At 43.5% G+C, this 16,879-nt stretch overlaps 1 protein-coding gene across 3 annotated transcripts in view; it reads left to right on the forward strand.

Annotated features, from left to right (window-relative positions):
• Window positions 1-16,879, forward strand: part of CEP78 (centrosomal protein 78) — a 243,015-nt gene that overhangs the window by 49,642 nt on the left and 176,494 nt on the right. For all 3 annotated transcript variants that reach the window (XM_029616524.1, XM_029616516.1, XM_029616532.1), the window contains exon 7: window positions 3,562-3,675. In XM_029616524.1, coding sequence (XP_029472384.1) covers window positions 3,562-3,675 — 114 coding nt within the window. The remainder of the gene's footprint in view (window positions 1-3,561; window positions 3,676-16,879) is intronic.

The raw sequence follows: 16,879 nt of genomic DNA on the forward strand, positions 1-16,879 counted from the left end.
GTCTTAACGATCGATTTCGGCTGGGAGGGGGAGGGAATCGTATTGTTGCCGTTTGTGTGTGTAAAGTATCGTCATAATCATTAAAATCGTGAGCCGGCACACTAAAACCCCCTAAAACCCACCCCCGACCCTTTAAATTAAATCCCCCCCCCTCCCGAACCCCCCCCAAATGCCTTAAATTACCTGGTGGTCCAGCGGCACACTAAAACCCCCTAAAACCCACCCCCGACCCTTTAAATTAAATCCCCCACCCTCCCGAACCCCCCCCCCCCCAAATGCATTAAATTACCTGGGAGTCCTCCGTAGCGGCGGTCCGTGGCTAAATCGGGGGAAGGGGGAGAGCACGAAAACCGGCACACTAGATCGTGAGGTCTTCAGCTGGCGCCATTTTTCAAAATGGCCGCCGCAAAATGGCGGCGGCCATAGACGAAAACGATTCAACGCAAGAGGTCGTTCCGGACCCTTGCTGGACTTTTGGCAAGTCTTGTGGGGGTCAGGAGGCCCCCCCAAGCTGGCCAAAAGTTCCTGGGGGTCCAGCGGGGGTCAAGGAGCGATTTCCTGCCGCGAATCATTTTCCGTACGGAAAATGGCGCCGGCCATATGCGTATGGCCGGCGCCATTGTCCGTACGGAAAATGGCGCCGGCAGGAGATCGACTGCAGGAGGTCGTTCAGCGAGGTCCAGAAATCTCGCGAGGGTTCCGGACCTCGCTGAACGACCTCCTGCAGTCGATCTCCTGCCGGCGCCATTTTCCGTACGGAAAACGATTCGCGGCAGGAAATCGCTCCTTGACCCCCAGGAACTTTGGCCAGCTTGGGGGGGCCTCCTGACCCCCACAAGACTTGCCAAAAGTCCAGCGGGGGTCCGGAACGACCTCTTGCGTCGAATCGTTTTCGTCTATGGCCGCCGCCATTTTGCGGCGGCCATTTTGAAAAATGGCGCCGGCTGAAGACCTCACGATCTAGTGTGCCGGTTTTCGTGCTCTCCCCCTTCCCCCGATTTAGCCACGGACCGCCGCTACGGAGGACTCCCAGGTAATTTAATGCATTTGGGGGGGGGGGGTTCGGGAGGGTGGGGGATTTAATTTAAAGGGTCGGGGGTGGGTTTTAGGGGGTTTTAGTGTGCCGGTTTTCCTGCCCTCCCCCTTCCCCCGATTTACGATTTTTTGACGATAAATCGGGGGAATTGGTATTGTATCGTGGCCCTAACGATTTTTGACGATTTAAAATATATCGGACGATATTTTAAATCGTCAAAAAACGATTCACATCCCTAGTAACCATACACAGACTATTCAAGACACACATTCATACAATCCACTCATTCAATGTAAACAAAATGATAGAAAGCAGAGGAAGCAAAATAATTATTACTAGTTAATTGAATATTGCAACTCATCCAGTTTTTCTTTAGTTGATGGCGGTAATAAATAATTGTTTCCAAGCCACAGTATAATCTTTAGCTGTTTTTCTGGAAGTATACAAAACATCAGATCTTTCCAACTGTATCCAGTTTAACATATGTTGCCTCCATATGACAAATGTAGGAGGTTTAGGATTAAGCCAGAACAACATAATGCAATATTTTGCTATCAGAAAGGCAATATGTAAAAACTTTTGATAGCCTTTAGATAAATCTTCTGCCCAGTCTAGGGAACCAAGAATCAAGCTTTTGTCAGTATATAATGGTTAATATAAACTATCGTAAAGCAACAACAGGTTATGCACTAATGCTCACCCAATGACAATATTCAAATTACTGCATAAGATAAAATCTTTATCATTTATTTATTCAAAATCTTTTTCTATCACTTATTGTGAAGGTTATTTTAAATACTTTTTAAACACAGATCAAAAATACTTATCAATTACCCCTCACACACACCATTCATACCTCCATTTCATTCACACATTACCCAATATTGCACATTAAAATGAAAGGCTTATACAAAATATCAAACTGCATATTGTTAAACACCATTCAGCTGTGAATGTTCTCTTATCAGCAGTTAGCCAAACACTTTCACTTGTTAATAGGAAATCAGCATCATACCATACTTATTTTTATATTGTCAGTTCCTTGGTGAATAGCATATGCACTTGACTTATTGTTTTCATGTGCCAAGTCCAAAGAGCCTTGCAACCTCAAAAAAATTACACTGTGAATCCACTTCTTAATGCAGTTCATAATGTAGTGCCGTGATCATATGCTAAACTTCCAAAAATACCGCACAGTACTTTGCATCTCAAAATGATCCATGTAAATAAACTTTCATTGTAAACTGCCTAACTTCCAAAAAAACCGCACGATACGTTACATCTCAATGTTGTTCATGTGGTTAAACTCATTATAAACTGCCCAACGCCATTGTGTTTCAGTGGCTCTCTTGCTGCCTGCATCAGGGGAATCCTCTGACTTCCAAAGTTTTTCGAATACCCTAAAGGGCTTACTGCAGACCAACTTTGGAATTTGACCGGCTCGTTGGTACTAGCGTGCTTCTTTAAACTCGAAGTTGGTCTGCAGTAAGCCCTTTAGGGTATTCGAAAAACTTTGGAAGTCAGAGGATTCCCCTGATGCAGGCAGCAAGAGAGCCACTGAAACACAATGGCGTTGGGCAGTTTTTAATGAGTTTAACCACATGAACTACATTGAGATGTAAAGTATTGTGCGGTATTTTTGGAAGTTCAGCATATGATCATTGCTGCACATCCACTGCAGGGGAAGTAACAGGCAGGTTTTCTTGCCTCTGCTTTTAGATATGGGGCTTGTCCCTCACCACAGGGATCCAGGGTTTCACCCCAGCTAAAGTTCCATAAACTTCCCAATAGTGAAAACGAAGTCCAGATCAGAGGTAGACCCTAAACAGGCAAGGGGTGCACTCTATAGGCCGCCTCGTTAGAATCCTCCAGCTTCTTAACCTGGCTCCTTCTTCCTTAGAAGCCAACTCAGAATGACCACGCTTGCTCCTAGCCTAGCCGCCTCTTATGGGTAGGGACTAACCTTCCACAGGGAAGTGCTGCAGGGAATGGTTTCTCCCTCCTAGCTGCTGGCCTTAGTTCCCTGCCCTTGAGGTATCTAGTGGATGACCAGAGGGTCCCCAACACTTTATAAAACATGGAAATAGTTTTTTTTTATGTTTGAGTGATAATTTGTGACAAATTTTGCAGTTACTTATTACACATAGTCTACTTGTATATGTTCTTGTGTGTTTAATTTTTTTTGTGTTTATCATGCATCCTGTTGCGAATTGTATATCATGTGCGGGCTATAAGATTTAAAAAATAAATAAAATGGTCAACAATTTTTTTTTTTTTTTAACAGGCAGTTTTGTTTTCTTTTTGGTTTCCATATCAAAATTAGCAGTAGTGGAACTCTGGCAGAATACAAGTCAAATCTTGGTGGATTTTTTGTTTTCCTTTTTCATGTTATGACCCTAAATCCATGTTTCAAAACAAAGGTGAATCAATACGTTTGTGATGGTTCTATCCTTAGTGTGTGAATGCTTTAATTTTGTACCCTTGTATGACAGAATGAGTTAAATGTTTTCTTCTCTCTTTTGCAGCCCTTGACCTACGGCAGTGTGGTATTTCCACTGAGGGGGCAAAGGCTTTACTGAATGTTCTTGAGTCCAACACAACGCTGACGGTACTAGATATAAGAGAGAATCCATTAATTGGTATGTGGTGAATTGTCTTACTTGATTACTCTAGATAAGCAGAATGCAACAAGACATGTTTTACTCCTTTAGTTGTATATTTTTTACAGAAAAGCAGTCATTTTGTCTGAATACAGAACTGCAAACACAGTCCACAGTCTGTTATCAAATCTCTAAGCTCCCTACATTTTTTTGTTGTTGTATCTTAAATTACTACACTCATGCCCACAGGCTGACCAGGTTTCATTTTGTTCACCACAGTGGCTGAAAATAATTTTTAGATAGCTTTTTTAGTAACTTCCATTGCATGACCTAATTTTAAATATATTGTACATAGTGTGACACAGGTTTTAAGATATATCTTATGCATTTAGTACAGTAACATACAGCCTCTTCGTGGGTACTTGAACTGGGAATGTGAAGGGAGATTTTCACTGAAATGTTACTTTCCTAGGTTTTTCTGTTCATAAGCAGGCTGATTTAGCCATTATATGTGGATATCATCATCTGGCAGCACCGAAGGACTTCTTTTCAAGCTTTAAACTCTACTGAGCAAATGTGGGAATTCCTGCGCAGGCATTGCCTTGTGAGATTCCTCAGTCATTTTTTATCCGAGCACTTGCATAGACAGGTTTTGAGCCAGCTCAAAACCTGGCTATTCAAACAAGCCTTTCCCCAACACCCTTGATGAATATTGAATTGTGATGGATCATGACCTGAATTTGACTATGAACTTGTTCTTATGACATTATAGTTCACTTGTTAATTGTTCCTATGTTTCTCTGCTCTCCTATTGGTTTTTTGTACCCCCTACCCTTCCCCTGTTACTTGTAATTTCCGTTGCTTTTGTTCCATGTAAACAGAGGTGATGTTTTGACTAACATCGGTATAGAAGACTCTTTAAATAAATAAATAAATAAATAAATAAATGTACTTGGTCTCTCCTGACATTTTTTCTTAACTTCATATTTTCCCACAGTTTTTTCCTAATATTAGTTGCTTTGCTCCCTGAGCAACCCCACAAAAGTAGCACAAACTCCCTCCCCCCCCCCCCCCCCCCCCCCCAAGATCAGGAAAATACCTTATCGGTTTCTTTTTCTCTCTCCGAAGGGCCTTGCCTTCGAGATGGCACAAAAATAGTAATGATGGTGAACAGTTTCAGGCGGTGCATTCATGGGAAGGTAGTGTCTATTACCAACAGCCATGAGCTTTACTACATTTGTCTGGGCCCAGAGCACGACCAGTCAAGTAATTATGCCTGTGATGGATGTCCGTATGTTTGCAGTGGTCCAGAATGCACCATATTGAGCTGCATAAATTTCTTAGGAGGTGCAACAGATCCTCCTCCTATAGTGCGTCATTTGCCTCACTGGGAAAACACATGAGTGCCAGCTCTTCAGACTCTCCCCCCTTTAGCGTAGGTGAAGGCCATGGAGTAGAGTTTCCACAGTTGTCCTGCATTAAAGAAAACAGACAACTAGTCCTTTGGGCTGTCCGAGTCAGCTTCAAAAAAGCATAAACATTCGAAGTCCAGGTCATTGGCTCAGCATGTTTCAACTCAATCTACTTTGTCACTCTACACAAGATCCCACAACATACGAAGTGCCGAAGAACTTGGTGCAGACTATATTGAAGCATTCGATGCACAGTGCATTGAAGTATTCAGGACATAATACATTGAGGTATTTGTTAACTGGATGCTTGGCGCAGACCTACTCAACACACATCAGATCAGTGCACTTGATGTATGGTGCACCAAAAATGAAACACCACTCCCTGTCAATGCATTGGAAACATGGGTGCTCCTGACTCCTCGATAAGCCTGAAACTTTGCACTTGGGCCCTGAGATGGTAGTTCTCTATGCAGCAAGAATGCAATTAGCATTTCCATTGACACAACATCTGGATACTATGATGTGCTCTAAGTATCATTCTTCAAAATTGAGATTCTTTTCCGTCAGTTGTCATTTCTGCAAGCTGCTTTACCAATGCACTTTTATAAGGCTCACCTTAGGTCAGCTGGAGAGAGAGAGAGAGTATGACTACCCCCTCCTCCTCCAATCACGCTTTCCTCCATCCTGAAACACCAGACCCTATTCTGTCCATACTTTCTATCGGGGTCCCATCCATACTTCCTATCGTTGTCACAGGAGCCAATTCCAGTGTCTGAAGAGAATGTTCTACTGCCTACCCCAGGTCAGAGGCCCTATCAGTCTCTGGATCAGGTTACGAATAAGTGAGATCTTTGTTCTCTGCCCTTTCAAAGAAGTCAGAGGGCTTTCTTTAACCTGTTCACCCGTGTCTAGCATCAGCAGTTTCACCTAGCGGAGTCCCAGTTCCTCCCATAGTGCTAGACACTTCCTTAGAGCTGATTATTCAGCCATCTTCTTCACCTCAGTTCTTTGAAGCAGAGTCTAGCAGATCGGAGGGTGAGGATTGCCCAGTGCTGCCCCACCTCTGGACTATACAACCATCTGTTTCACCTTCTTCGTTACACTGCTGGGTGAGTGCCTCTTTGTCTTTGGAGTCCAACAAGGATTTGACAGGCATATTTTCTGACCCGCTGCCAGAACATACTTTACTATCAGAAAATCTCTCCTAAAATTCATTGAGAAAATGGGATTGGTCCCAGGGGTCCATGTTCGTAAGGACAAATACCCACGTTTGAAGTCTCTGGGACTCTTACAAATTCTTGATATATCATCTGCACCAGTGGTACTGTTTGTTCACATCATTCTTAATACTTTACAGATATTAGGTACTACCACCCAAGAAAGAGATCTGGGCGTCATAGTGGATAACACATTGAAATCGTTGGTTCAGTGTGCTGCGGCAGTCAAAAAAGCAAACAATGTTGGGAATTATTAGGAAGGGAATGGTGACTAAAATGGAAAATATCATAATGCTTCTATCGCTCCATGGTGAGACCGCACCTTGAAATCTGTGTACAATTCTGGTCGCTGCATCTCAAAGATTATAATTGCGATGGAGAAGGTACAGAGAAGGGCGACCAAAATAAGGGGAATGGAACAGCTCCCCTATGAGGAAAGACTAAAGAGGTTAGGACTTTTCAGCTTGGAGAAGAGACAGTTGAGGGGGGATATGATAGAGGTGTTTAAAATCATGAGAGGTCTAGAATGGGTAGATGTGAATCGGTTATTTAGTCTTTTAGATAATAGACTAGGGGGCACTCCATGAAGTTAGCATGTGGCACATTTAAAACTAATTGGAGAAAGTTCTTCTTCACTCAACGCACAATTAAACTCTGGAATTTGTTGCCAGAGGACTTGGTTAGTTCAGTTAGTATAGCTGTATTTAAAAAAGGATTGGATAAGTTCTTGGAGGAGAAGTCCATTACCTGCTATTAATTAAGTTGACTTAGAAAATAGCTTTCCCTTGTCTCAGATAATCTCTTTGGAGAGAAGCTTCGAGAAACAGTTGTGCAAATAAAGGATAAAAATATCACAGTTCAATCCTACTCAACAGGCCTTGAACAATTAATTTTAATGCAATGCCCTTCAATTGATTCTGCTCAATTCTTCTAATTGACCTTGGACTGGCTTAAGACACTTTCCTCTTTGTTTGGAGGAGAAACCTCATTCACATTTTTGACACTTTTTTTTATTTTTTCCATTGATACCTCTCATTACCAAGACAATGCAGAAGGCTCTTCACGATCATGCTTGGATGATCTTTATAACTCCAGCATGACCCAGACAGGCTTTGGAATGCACGTTTCTCATACAACTTTCAGAGGTACTCTCATACTGCTGACAATGGATCTAACTCACGAGGACAGGACGCTTTACCATCCCAGCCTCTCAGCTCTCCTAACAGTCTGGATGCTGAGCACTCAGTGGTTGCTGAGCTCCATTTTTCGACAGACATTGTGGATATGTTGATTTCATGTAAGAAACAACCAACTAGAACAAATTATGCTTTTAGTGGAATAGATATTAAAGTGGTGTGTGACAATGCTTTCGACAATTTGTTCACCTAAGCATCTATTACAATATCTCCTCCACCATTCCAACTCAGGTCTTGCCCCTTCTTGCAGTGCACCTCAGCGCATACCACAGTACTATGAACGGTACCAATTTCCACTCATCCATTAATATTTTGTTTCACGAAACGGCTGTGGAAAGTCAAATCACTGGTCAAAAATCTCTTGTGCCGTGGGATTTAAATGTGGTTTTCTCAGCTGATGAAACCCTCATTTTGAGTCTTTAGAATCAGCATCTCTAAAATGTTTGACTTGGAAGGCGATTTTTATGGTTGCAGTTGGTGAAATCCAGGTTCTTGTCCACTATCCTCCCTATCTGTAAATTTTTTTTAAATTTTATATATTTTTTTTACAATAGCTGGTTCTTCAAACTCACCCCAAGTTTCGTGCAAAGGTGGTCTTTGCTTTCCATGTTAGTCAATCCATGGTACTGCCTACATTCTTTCCAAAACCACATGCTCATGAAGTTGAAAAGACCGTTCATATTCTGTAAAAGGGCCTTGGCATATTTTTAAAAAATGAACTGTCACACCTTCAAACAAATCAGCTTTTCAACTCCTATGACCCAAATCTAGGAATGGTCACCAAACAGTTTTTTTAGGTGTGTGTATGAGTGCATTCGTCACTGCTACATCTTAGCAGCACTACAAAGAAGAGACTCTATTAAATCTCATCAATTGAGAGCTGTAGCCTCCTCTGTCACTCACTTTCAAGACATGCCCATAGAATATATCTGAATATCTGCAACTTGGTCTTCAGTTCACATCTTCTCCTCTCACTACTGTTTTGATAACATCTCAAAGAGTGACAGCAGATTTGTATAAGCAGTTATATGCAATCTGTTCTTGCTATAGTCTCTTCCATGGTGGGGTCCAGTTTGCTTATTAAGTAAATGCCCCGCTGCAACCCTCAGCTTGGGACTCCCCACATGTAGTGACTAATTCAGCCTGCTTATTTTTCTTGAACTCTTTTTATTGGGTTTTTCCATATTAAACAGTCCACAGTAGGGTGTGTTGTACAATATTCGTTGCTGAACATATAAACAAATCATTACACCAAAAACTGGTAATGTACAACATAAGCAACTATAGCCTTGAATGAGCTGGCAATGTTAATATATAGAATCACTGGATATAGTCATACATACATACATATTCTACTGCTGTCCCTTCCCCCCCTTACCTACCTCCCCCCTTCCCTGCTTGGGTGAATATTTCGGATCACAAATATATGGCTGTCTTTAACATAGTGTCTAGCCCCTCAGTATCTTAGGTTGAAGGTATGCTAGAAACGGTTCCCAAATTTGTTCAGTATCGAGCTGTTTAGAGGAATGTTGATGGTGGGCCACTTGTAAAGTGTTGCTTGCGCAGATGTTCAATGCCATGTTAAGCCGATTGAGTAGGTTAAAGTAAGCTTTTCGGTGATCCTCTGATGGATTGGAGATGAGTCTTCCTTGCTAGTTTAGTTTGGCTATCTAAGTGGAGAATGTCCTTAGTGAGGCGTTTGTGGCGGGTGCTGGTAAAGCCAATTATTTCGCCATGTAAAACAGCTTTACCCGCCTCCTAAAACATCTAGGGATCTGTAGCATGTTGTGCATTATTCTTTGTGTAATCTAGCCACTTGTCCGTTAAAAATTTTTGGAACTCTTTATCCCCGTGCAGAGTATATGGAAAGCGCTACCATTTGGAGTCCACTGGTTCAGGTCCTAAGGATAGGGACACTGAGATGGGGGAGTGGTCGGATATTACTGGGGTCTCAATATCTGTCAGAGTCATTTGTGCAAAGGCTTCATTTGTAATTAGTATGTGGTCTATTCGAGAAAAAGATTGAGGGTTGGAGTAAAATGTATATTCCCGTTCTGTTTGGTGCATTACTCGCCAGACATCAAGTACTCCCGTCTGTTTACAAAAACCTCCTACTCCTTCCCCACATTTCCCAAAACGGACTCCTCCTTGTGAGGATTTATCTAACGTATTATCCATCACACAGTTGAGGTCTCCTGCAATAATTAAGAGGCCTTCTCTGTGGAATAGCATAACCTCCGCAAATTTTCATAAATATCTTTATGGATTATCTGTAGGCATGTATACATTGCCAATAGTAATTTATTGGCCTTTCCACCTCCCTATCACCAACACATAACGTCCCTCAGGGTCAGCAATAGTACGTTCTAACACGAATTCCGTAGATTTGCTGATTAGTATAGCTATGCCCGCCTTACGGTGGCATGCCGCTGCGTAAAAGCAGTCCTGTACCCAGTCCTGTTTCAGCTTTTGGCCTTCTACAGTGGTTAAATGTGTTTCCTGCAGGCAAGCAATGTCCCCATGCAACCATTTTAAATGAGAGAACATTTTTTTACGTTTAATAGGTGACCCCAAACCGTGTACATTCCAAGAGATCAACTTAAGCATAAGTATACATTCGTGAAAGCAACATTTCCTGTGAAAACCAAAGGAGTTTTAGGGTAGGGGGTTCCAGCTGCCCCCCTTCCCATTTAGTTGATGTAACATCAAGGTCCTCATTTGTCAACCGCTGACGCCATGCACTCTGAAATCGTTTGTCATTCACACTGCACTCATGCATTCCCCATCCACACAGCTCACCTGTCCCCCACACAGTTGAAACACCCAAGTCTGTCCCTATCCCAACCTTGTGAACCCCATATCCCTCACCCCTTCCCCCTTCCCCCCCCCCATTCCCCCCCCCCCCCCGCAGAACAAAAGAGCTAACACCAATCGAATACCCTAGGGTGTACCCGATCAGGAGGGTCCGCTTAGAATGTCCAGGTGCCACGGACTGCAATAGGTCTGAGCTAGTCCCCTTGTTTGATCAGTGCCTGAGAGAGTCGTTCAGTGGTATCAGGGTACACCAGTTGCATACCCAAACCCACTCTGTCTCTTATGCTGGTCTCAGGCTTCTGTAACCAAAAGGAATCAGTCTCAGAATGTTCTTTAAACAGGAGTTTAGCTAAAACCCATTCCGGCTGGGCTAGCCATGCCAGAGTCTCGAGTTGAAGTTTTTTGGGATCTAAATGGTGTCTTATCCAGGAGCTGATACTTGCCAGGCCTTCAGGGCGCTCAAAAATGTTTGCGCTTCATCTGGAAGTTTAGATATGTGCTTTACCCTCATTCCATACTTTTAGCGTTGCCGGGTAGAGAAGGGCAAATTTCATCTGTTTTTCAAATAGTTGTGAACATATTGTGGAAAATTTTTTCCGTTGTTGCGAGACTTGGGCGGAGTAGTCTTGTGTGATCCACACTCTGTCCCTTATATTTTGCCTCCGGGTTTCGGAGATAAGCCATCCAGATTCGCTGTTTTATAGCTGAGTTGAAATTTTTCGCAGTTGCAATACGGGGGCATGCGTCTTGAGACCCGTCGGATCCCCAATCTGTGCGTTCTTTCAACTTTGAGGGTGCCTTGCAGGTCTGGGAGGCCCACCGCTGCCGGTAACTAGCCGCCTAAGAATTCTCCAAGCCCTTGGTCATCCACTGCCTCAGGCAGACCCAGAAATAAGTCGTCCCAGTGCAGGCCATTTTTCTAGGTCATCCACTTTCTGTACGCAGTCTTTGAGGGCCACTTCCTGTGCACTAACCTTCCCAGCATTTTCTGTGAGCCCCTCCTCCAACCCGACTATTTTCCCTTCCAGGACATTGAGCCACGGGTGAAGCTCCGCTAACGAGGATTTTACCTCTTCTAGCTGGTGAGCAATCCCAGCCAGTTTAACATCCAGCGTGGCATCCAACGTAGCTTTTAATGTTTCTACAGTAAGTGGTGTCACCGCCGGTGGACCCATGTCTCCCGGTCCCGCCGCCATTTTAGAATCCGCGGCCTTTGCTTTGTCTCTGTCTTTATCACGTTTTCCCCCTCTGGAGGCCATCGGCTGCGGGGATTTATTCATGAAATGCACAATCGACATGAGCTGTGCATAAATTGAGTCTTCTCGCGCCTGTTCGGATCAGAAGGATGATGCCGGTAGATTTGTCCATGGCACCTGGAGCTCAGGGAGAACGCGTCCTCCCTAGCAGATCATCCCACGTGACCCCCTCAGCCTGCTTATTGATGGGAAAAGACAAGTTTCCTTACCATAAATGATGTTTTCTGTAATTAGGAAGAATTAACCATGGAATGCCTGCTCGCTTGTCTGGAGAGTTGACTACATACCTAGTTTAGCTCTGGTACTGACTGAGGAACCTCATGAGACAACCCCTGTGTAGGAATTCCCACACATGCCTCAGTAGAGCTCAAAGCTATACTAGCTTGGAGAGAAAAGTCTGTCTCTGCCAGATGACATCACCCACATGTAATGGCTAATTCATGCTATCTACAGAGAGCACTTTTTACAGTAAAGAAACTTGCTGTCTTCCCTAACAGAATTCTTTTCAGTTGCGAGAAGTGTTATCTTCAGGACCCTTTGTTACTTTAGATCAGGGGTCGGGAACCCATGGCTCGCGAGCCAGATATGGCTCTTTTGAGGGCTGCATCTGGCTCGCAGACAAGTGTCGCCACACTTTCCCGCTGACCCAGCTGCTCCCCGGTCCTCCTCCGCCCGGGCTTAAAATGCTGTCAGCCCGGGCGGAACGCGGCAGGACAGCTGGAGTCAGCGGCACCGGCTTGCTCTCTTCTTCCCCCCCCCCCCCCCCCCCCCCCGGCGGCCCGGAGGAGGAAGTGGAGAGTATCTGGTGCGTGCGCGGCAAGAAGAGGCCACGCTAGTGCGCTCGGCATCGGCCCGAAGAAAAGAAGACTGCAGCGCGGCTCAGAGGAAAATGAAGAGCTTCAACCACGGCCGATGGGACTCCGCCTCCGCGAGGGCTGAAAATGAAGAGGTTAGCGTTGGGAGGAGGCTGCTGCTGCCGCGAGTTCCCGGGGTGGGGGGGAGAGAGTGAATGAGCGAGCAAACACATGCTTGCTCGCTCATTCACTCTCTCTCCCCCCCCCCCCCACCCCGGGAACTCGCAGCAGCAGCAGCCTCCTCCCAACGCTAACCTCTTCATTTTCAGCCCTCGCGGAGGCGGAGTCCCATCGGCCGCGGTTGAAGCTCTTCATTTTCCTCTGAGCCGTGCTGCAGTCTTCTTTTCTTCGGGCCGATGCAGAGCGCACTAGCGTGGCCTCTTCTTGCCGCGCACGCACCCGATACTCTCCACTTCCTCTTCCGGGCCGCGGGGGGGGGGCCTGTGTGTGTGAGTGAGAGATTGCATGTATGTGAATGATTGAGAGCCTGTATATGTGAAAGAGAGTATGTCTGTGATTGAGAGCCTGCCTGTGAGAGAGAGAGAGAGAGCATGAATGTAAGTTTACCATTGGGAAACCTGTATGTGTAAGTTTGTGATTGAAAACTTGTTTGTGTGAAAGAGTATGTGTGTATGATTGAGATCCTTTGTGTGTGAGAGAAATCATGTGTATGTATGATTAAGAGCCTGTGTGTATAAGTAAGAGAGATCAAGTATGTCTTTGTGATTGAGAGCTGGTTTAGGTGATGGAGCATGTGAGTATGTGATTGAGAGCCTGTGTTTAAATGAGAGAGAGAGACCATGTGTGTGTCTGTGTGTGATTGAGAGCTGATTTAGGTGATGGAGCATGTGAGTGTGTGATTGAGAGCCTGTGTTTAAATGAGAGAGAGAGACCATGTGTGTGTCTGTGTGTGATTGAGAGCTGATTTAGGTGAGGGAGCATGTGAGTATGTGATTGAGAGCCTGTGTGTAAATGAGAGAAAGAGAGGACATGTTTGTAAGCATGTGAATGAGAGTCTGTGTGTGAGAGAAAAAGACAGCATGTATTTATGTGATTGAAAGCCTGTGTGTGTGTGTGTAAGCGTGAAAAGATAGACAGCATGTGTGTAAATGTGTAATTAAGAGCCTATATAAGAGAGAGAAAAAACATGTGTATATGTGAGTACTGAGAGCATGTGTGTATATAGGTGTGTCATTGAGAGCCAGTGTGAGAGAGAGTGCTGGTATGTGACTGAGAGAGGAGAAAGTTCCAAGCAAACCACCCCACCTCCTGCTAATTCAGAACAATCTCAGGACACCTGGATATCAAACGTTCCCAGGTATGCAGAGCAAAAAAATGTTTGTATCCTTATTATTTTTCATTACTGGGTCTTTGTGTCTGCTATTTTGAAATATTTTGTTGGTATCGGGAAATGTTTTATATGAGTTTTTAATTATTGGATATTCCACTCATCAGCTGTTTCGAAATATGTTCTCTTTGTTAGTACAGTTTTACTGCTGATGATTTTATATTTCTTGATTTGTTTTATAAGGATGGGTGATGTTTTTTTTTTCCTTTGTTACACTGCATACAGAGACTCTGGCTTGTTGCAGTTTCCAATTCAGTTTTTTCTGCATTCTTCTTGTTATGTGTTTTGGTCTCTTTATTCTGTTAGGTGAGGGACAGCACGTGATTCAGGTGAGGTTTTCTGCTGGCGTGTAGTTTCTGTGTAGGACTCTATAGCAGCCTGACTTGGTCCGTTTTCCTAATAGGAGATGTATTGGTGTCTTAAGGCCTGGTGTAATATTTTCAGAGACTTATTGTACTTTAAAAGTGTGATCTTACATAAAATGCACACATTTACTTGTATTTAGTTTTAAACATATTGTATGGCTCTCATGGAATTACATTTTAAAATATGTGGCGTTTATGGCTCTCTCAGCCAAAAAGGTTCCTGACCCCTGCTTTAGATATTCTGCAATAATAGAAATGTAGGGTAACTCACCTGGAATCAACTGTGGATATGAACACCAGATGTAACATTTCCAAAAGTTCCCTCCCCATTCTCTTCCTCTTACCCACAATTACATAAATCTGAAGACTCAGATATGCACTTAAATAGCTTTTACTCCGTACCTTACAGAACAGGTTAACATAAACAATACAATCAAGTTTTAAGGGCTAAATGAGAGAGGTAATTAAGAGACTCACAGAAATAATTCCTCCTTGTAAAAATTGGATTTTAAATGTAGGCTTCTGTAACTCCCTGTTACTTGATCTTTACCTCTTTTCCCTCCCCTCCAAATTCACTTTACACTCCGCCCCCCCATCTTATTTCATATTCCACCCTCCTATTCCTTTACGATTTCCTCTAGTTCTATGTTCATTGTAAAGCCTGTTGCTAAGATTTGTTTCTTGTTAACCGATGAGATGTTCCCAACGACCATCGGTATATAAAAGCTGTTAAATAAAATACTTGCAAGAGAGAAATTCACTAGACCTGTTTTGTGTCCAGATTCTGTACTCTACAAGAAACACAAACTGATTTTTTTTTTCTTTTTTAATCTCACTGTTGGGTCTCTTGTGTTCATCTTGCAGACTGATAATCTGCCCAAATAATTTCTTACAATTTCCATCACTCTCTTGGAGATCCCCTGTATTTATTCCATACTTTTTTGAATTCAAATACTGTTTTTGTCTCTTACCTTTACTGGGATGCTGTTCCATGCATCCACTACCTTCTCTGTAAAGAAATAATTCTTAAAATTACTCCTGAGTCCACCCCTTTTCACCCTCATCCCATGACCCCTTGTTCTAGAGTCTTCTCTCGGAAAGAGGCTCACCTCCAGTGCATGGAAAACCTTTGAGATATTTAGATGTCTCTATCTCTCTTTTCTTCTAGAATATATATATTTGGATCTTTGAGTCTATCTCCATGTGCTTTAGAATGAAGAAAAGTTCATATTCACTAAACTGTTTTGACACAGTTCTGCAAGAAAGTACACAGTTTGTGACTTTGACATAAGGCATCCAAGTTGGGCCTTGAAATCCTTTAAAGTGTGCCTTTCCTTTGCACGTGTCTCCTTGTGCTTTCAAAAAAAGGCAAACAGCAATTAATGGGGGTGGGGAAGTGTAAGGGTGACCCTCTTAAGATTGGGAAAATAGCACTTTTTTTTTTGTATTACATGTTTACTTGCTGTCAAACATTCAGAAGGTGGGTGATGTAATGCCCAGGATTTACCATGTGGTATTTATAATGTGAATCCTGTTGGCTCCTGCATCCCATAATATTGTAGGGCTTATCCTGGTCCTGTGTTTATCCTATTTCTTCATAAATCACTAGTAAGGAGTGAGGGCATTTGTGTGTATTTTCAAAAAGACCTTTTGTAAGTAGCCCTGTGTGGCCTGTCCATTATGTCCTATTTGCCTTGTCTTGAAAGCAAAGAGCCCATGTAGAGAAGAGGGGCACTTTCAATTACAGTGACTTAATACTGGAGGGATGTTTAATCTAAAACTTGAGAAAAGCCATTCACTGTCAATTTGCTGGACCATAATATCCTGCTCCAGTATCAATGTGGGTTTAGACAGAAACCTTTCGGTTACTAATTTTTCTTTAATGAGTTTGATAAAGGAAGAGCTGTAGTAGATGTTTTCTGTGATGTCTGCCTTTGACACTGTTTCTAGAGAGTCTCAGTACCTGCAGGAACAGAATGTTTTTTATGCATTTATGGGGAAAGATTTACCTGTCAGATTAGTAGAACGTAATTTGGGTTTTAGTGCCCAGTCTGAATCCAGAACAAGTGGGTTATGTATCTCTACCAGCAAATAGAGATTGAGCAAATGAATGTCACAGTATATATACCCCTGCAGTGACAGCCTGCTGGTATTCTCCATCTCCAGCAGATGGTGGACATGCATCTCCCCACTGGGGGTTCCTTCATTTTAAAGAAGAGGAGAATTAAGGAAATTAGCCCTGCTCTTCTATGGTAACACAAAATGGTCCCTCCCACAGTTGAGAATTCCTAAGATGATTTCTGTGGTCTCTCAGACGATTGCCTTGGTCCGTTAGCTAGTTTTTCAGCTGGTGTGGACTTAGCTGCTAAGGCAGCGGGTGTAGGAAGCTGTACGTGGCAGTGATGGCACGTGTCCTCTCTCTCCGCAGCCGGAGACTCTCAAGAAAAAAATAGATTATACAGAGACTTAGGAGGTTTTTTGTTGTGCAAGGCTTTCTCCTCCCCTGGGCTCGGCACACCGGTCCAATGTTCGTCCCACTCCGTTGGAGATCGAGGGATGTGGGCATCCTGGTGGGTTGAGCAGCCTCCTTAGGCTAGGCCTCACTCTGAAGCTTTTCACTGTGCGCTTCATGATAGGCTGCAACGGATTATTGGTCTGGCATGTGTCTTATCTGTGCATCCAAGTCGTACACCCAGTGAAGTGATGCTGTAGTGGCCGCACGCTTACCTCTGTGCACAGTTGGTACTGTGCGCTTAAGTTTTTTTTTTGTGGCTTAATTTC

This window comes from Rhinatrema bivittatum, chromosome 1, assembly GCF_901001135.1.
Source record: "Rhinatrema bivittatum chromosome 1, aRhiBiv1.1, whole genome shotgun sequence".
NCBI lineage: Eukaryota > Metazoa > Chordata > Amphibia > Gymnophiona > Rhinatrematidae > Rhinatrema > Rhinatrema bivittatum.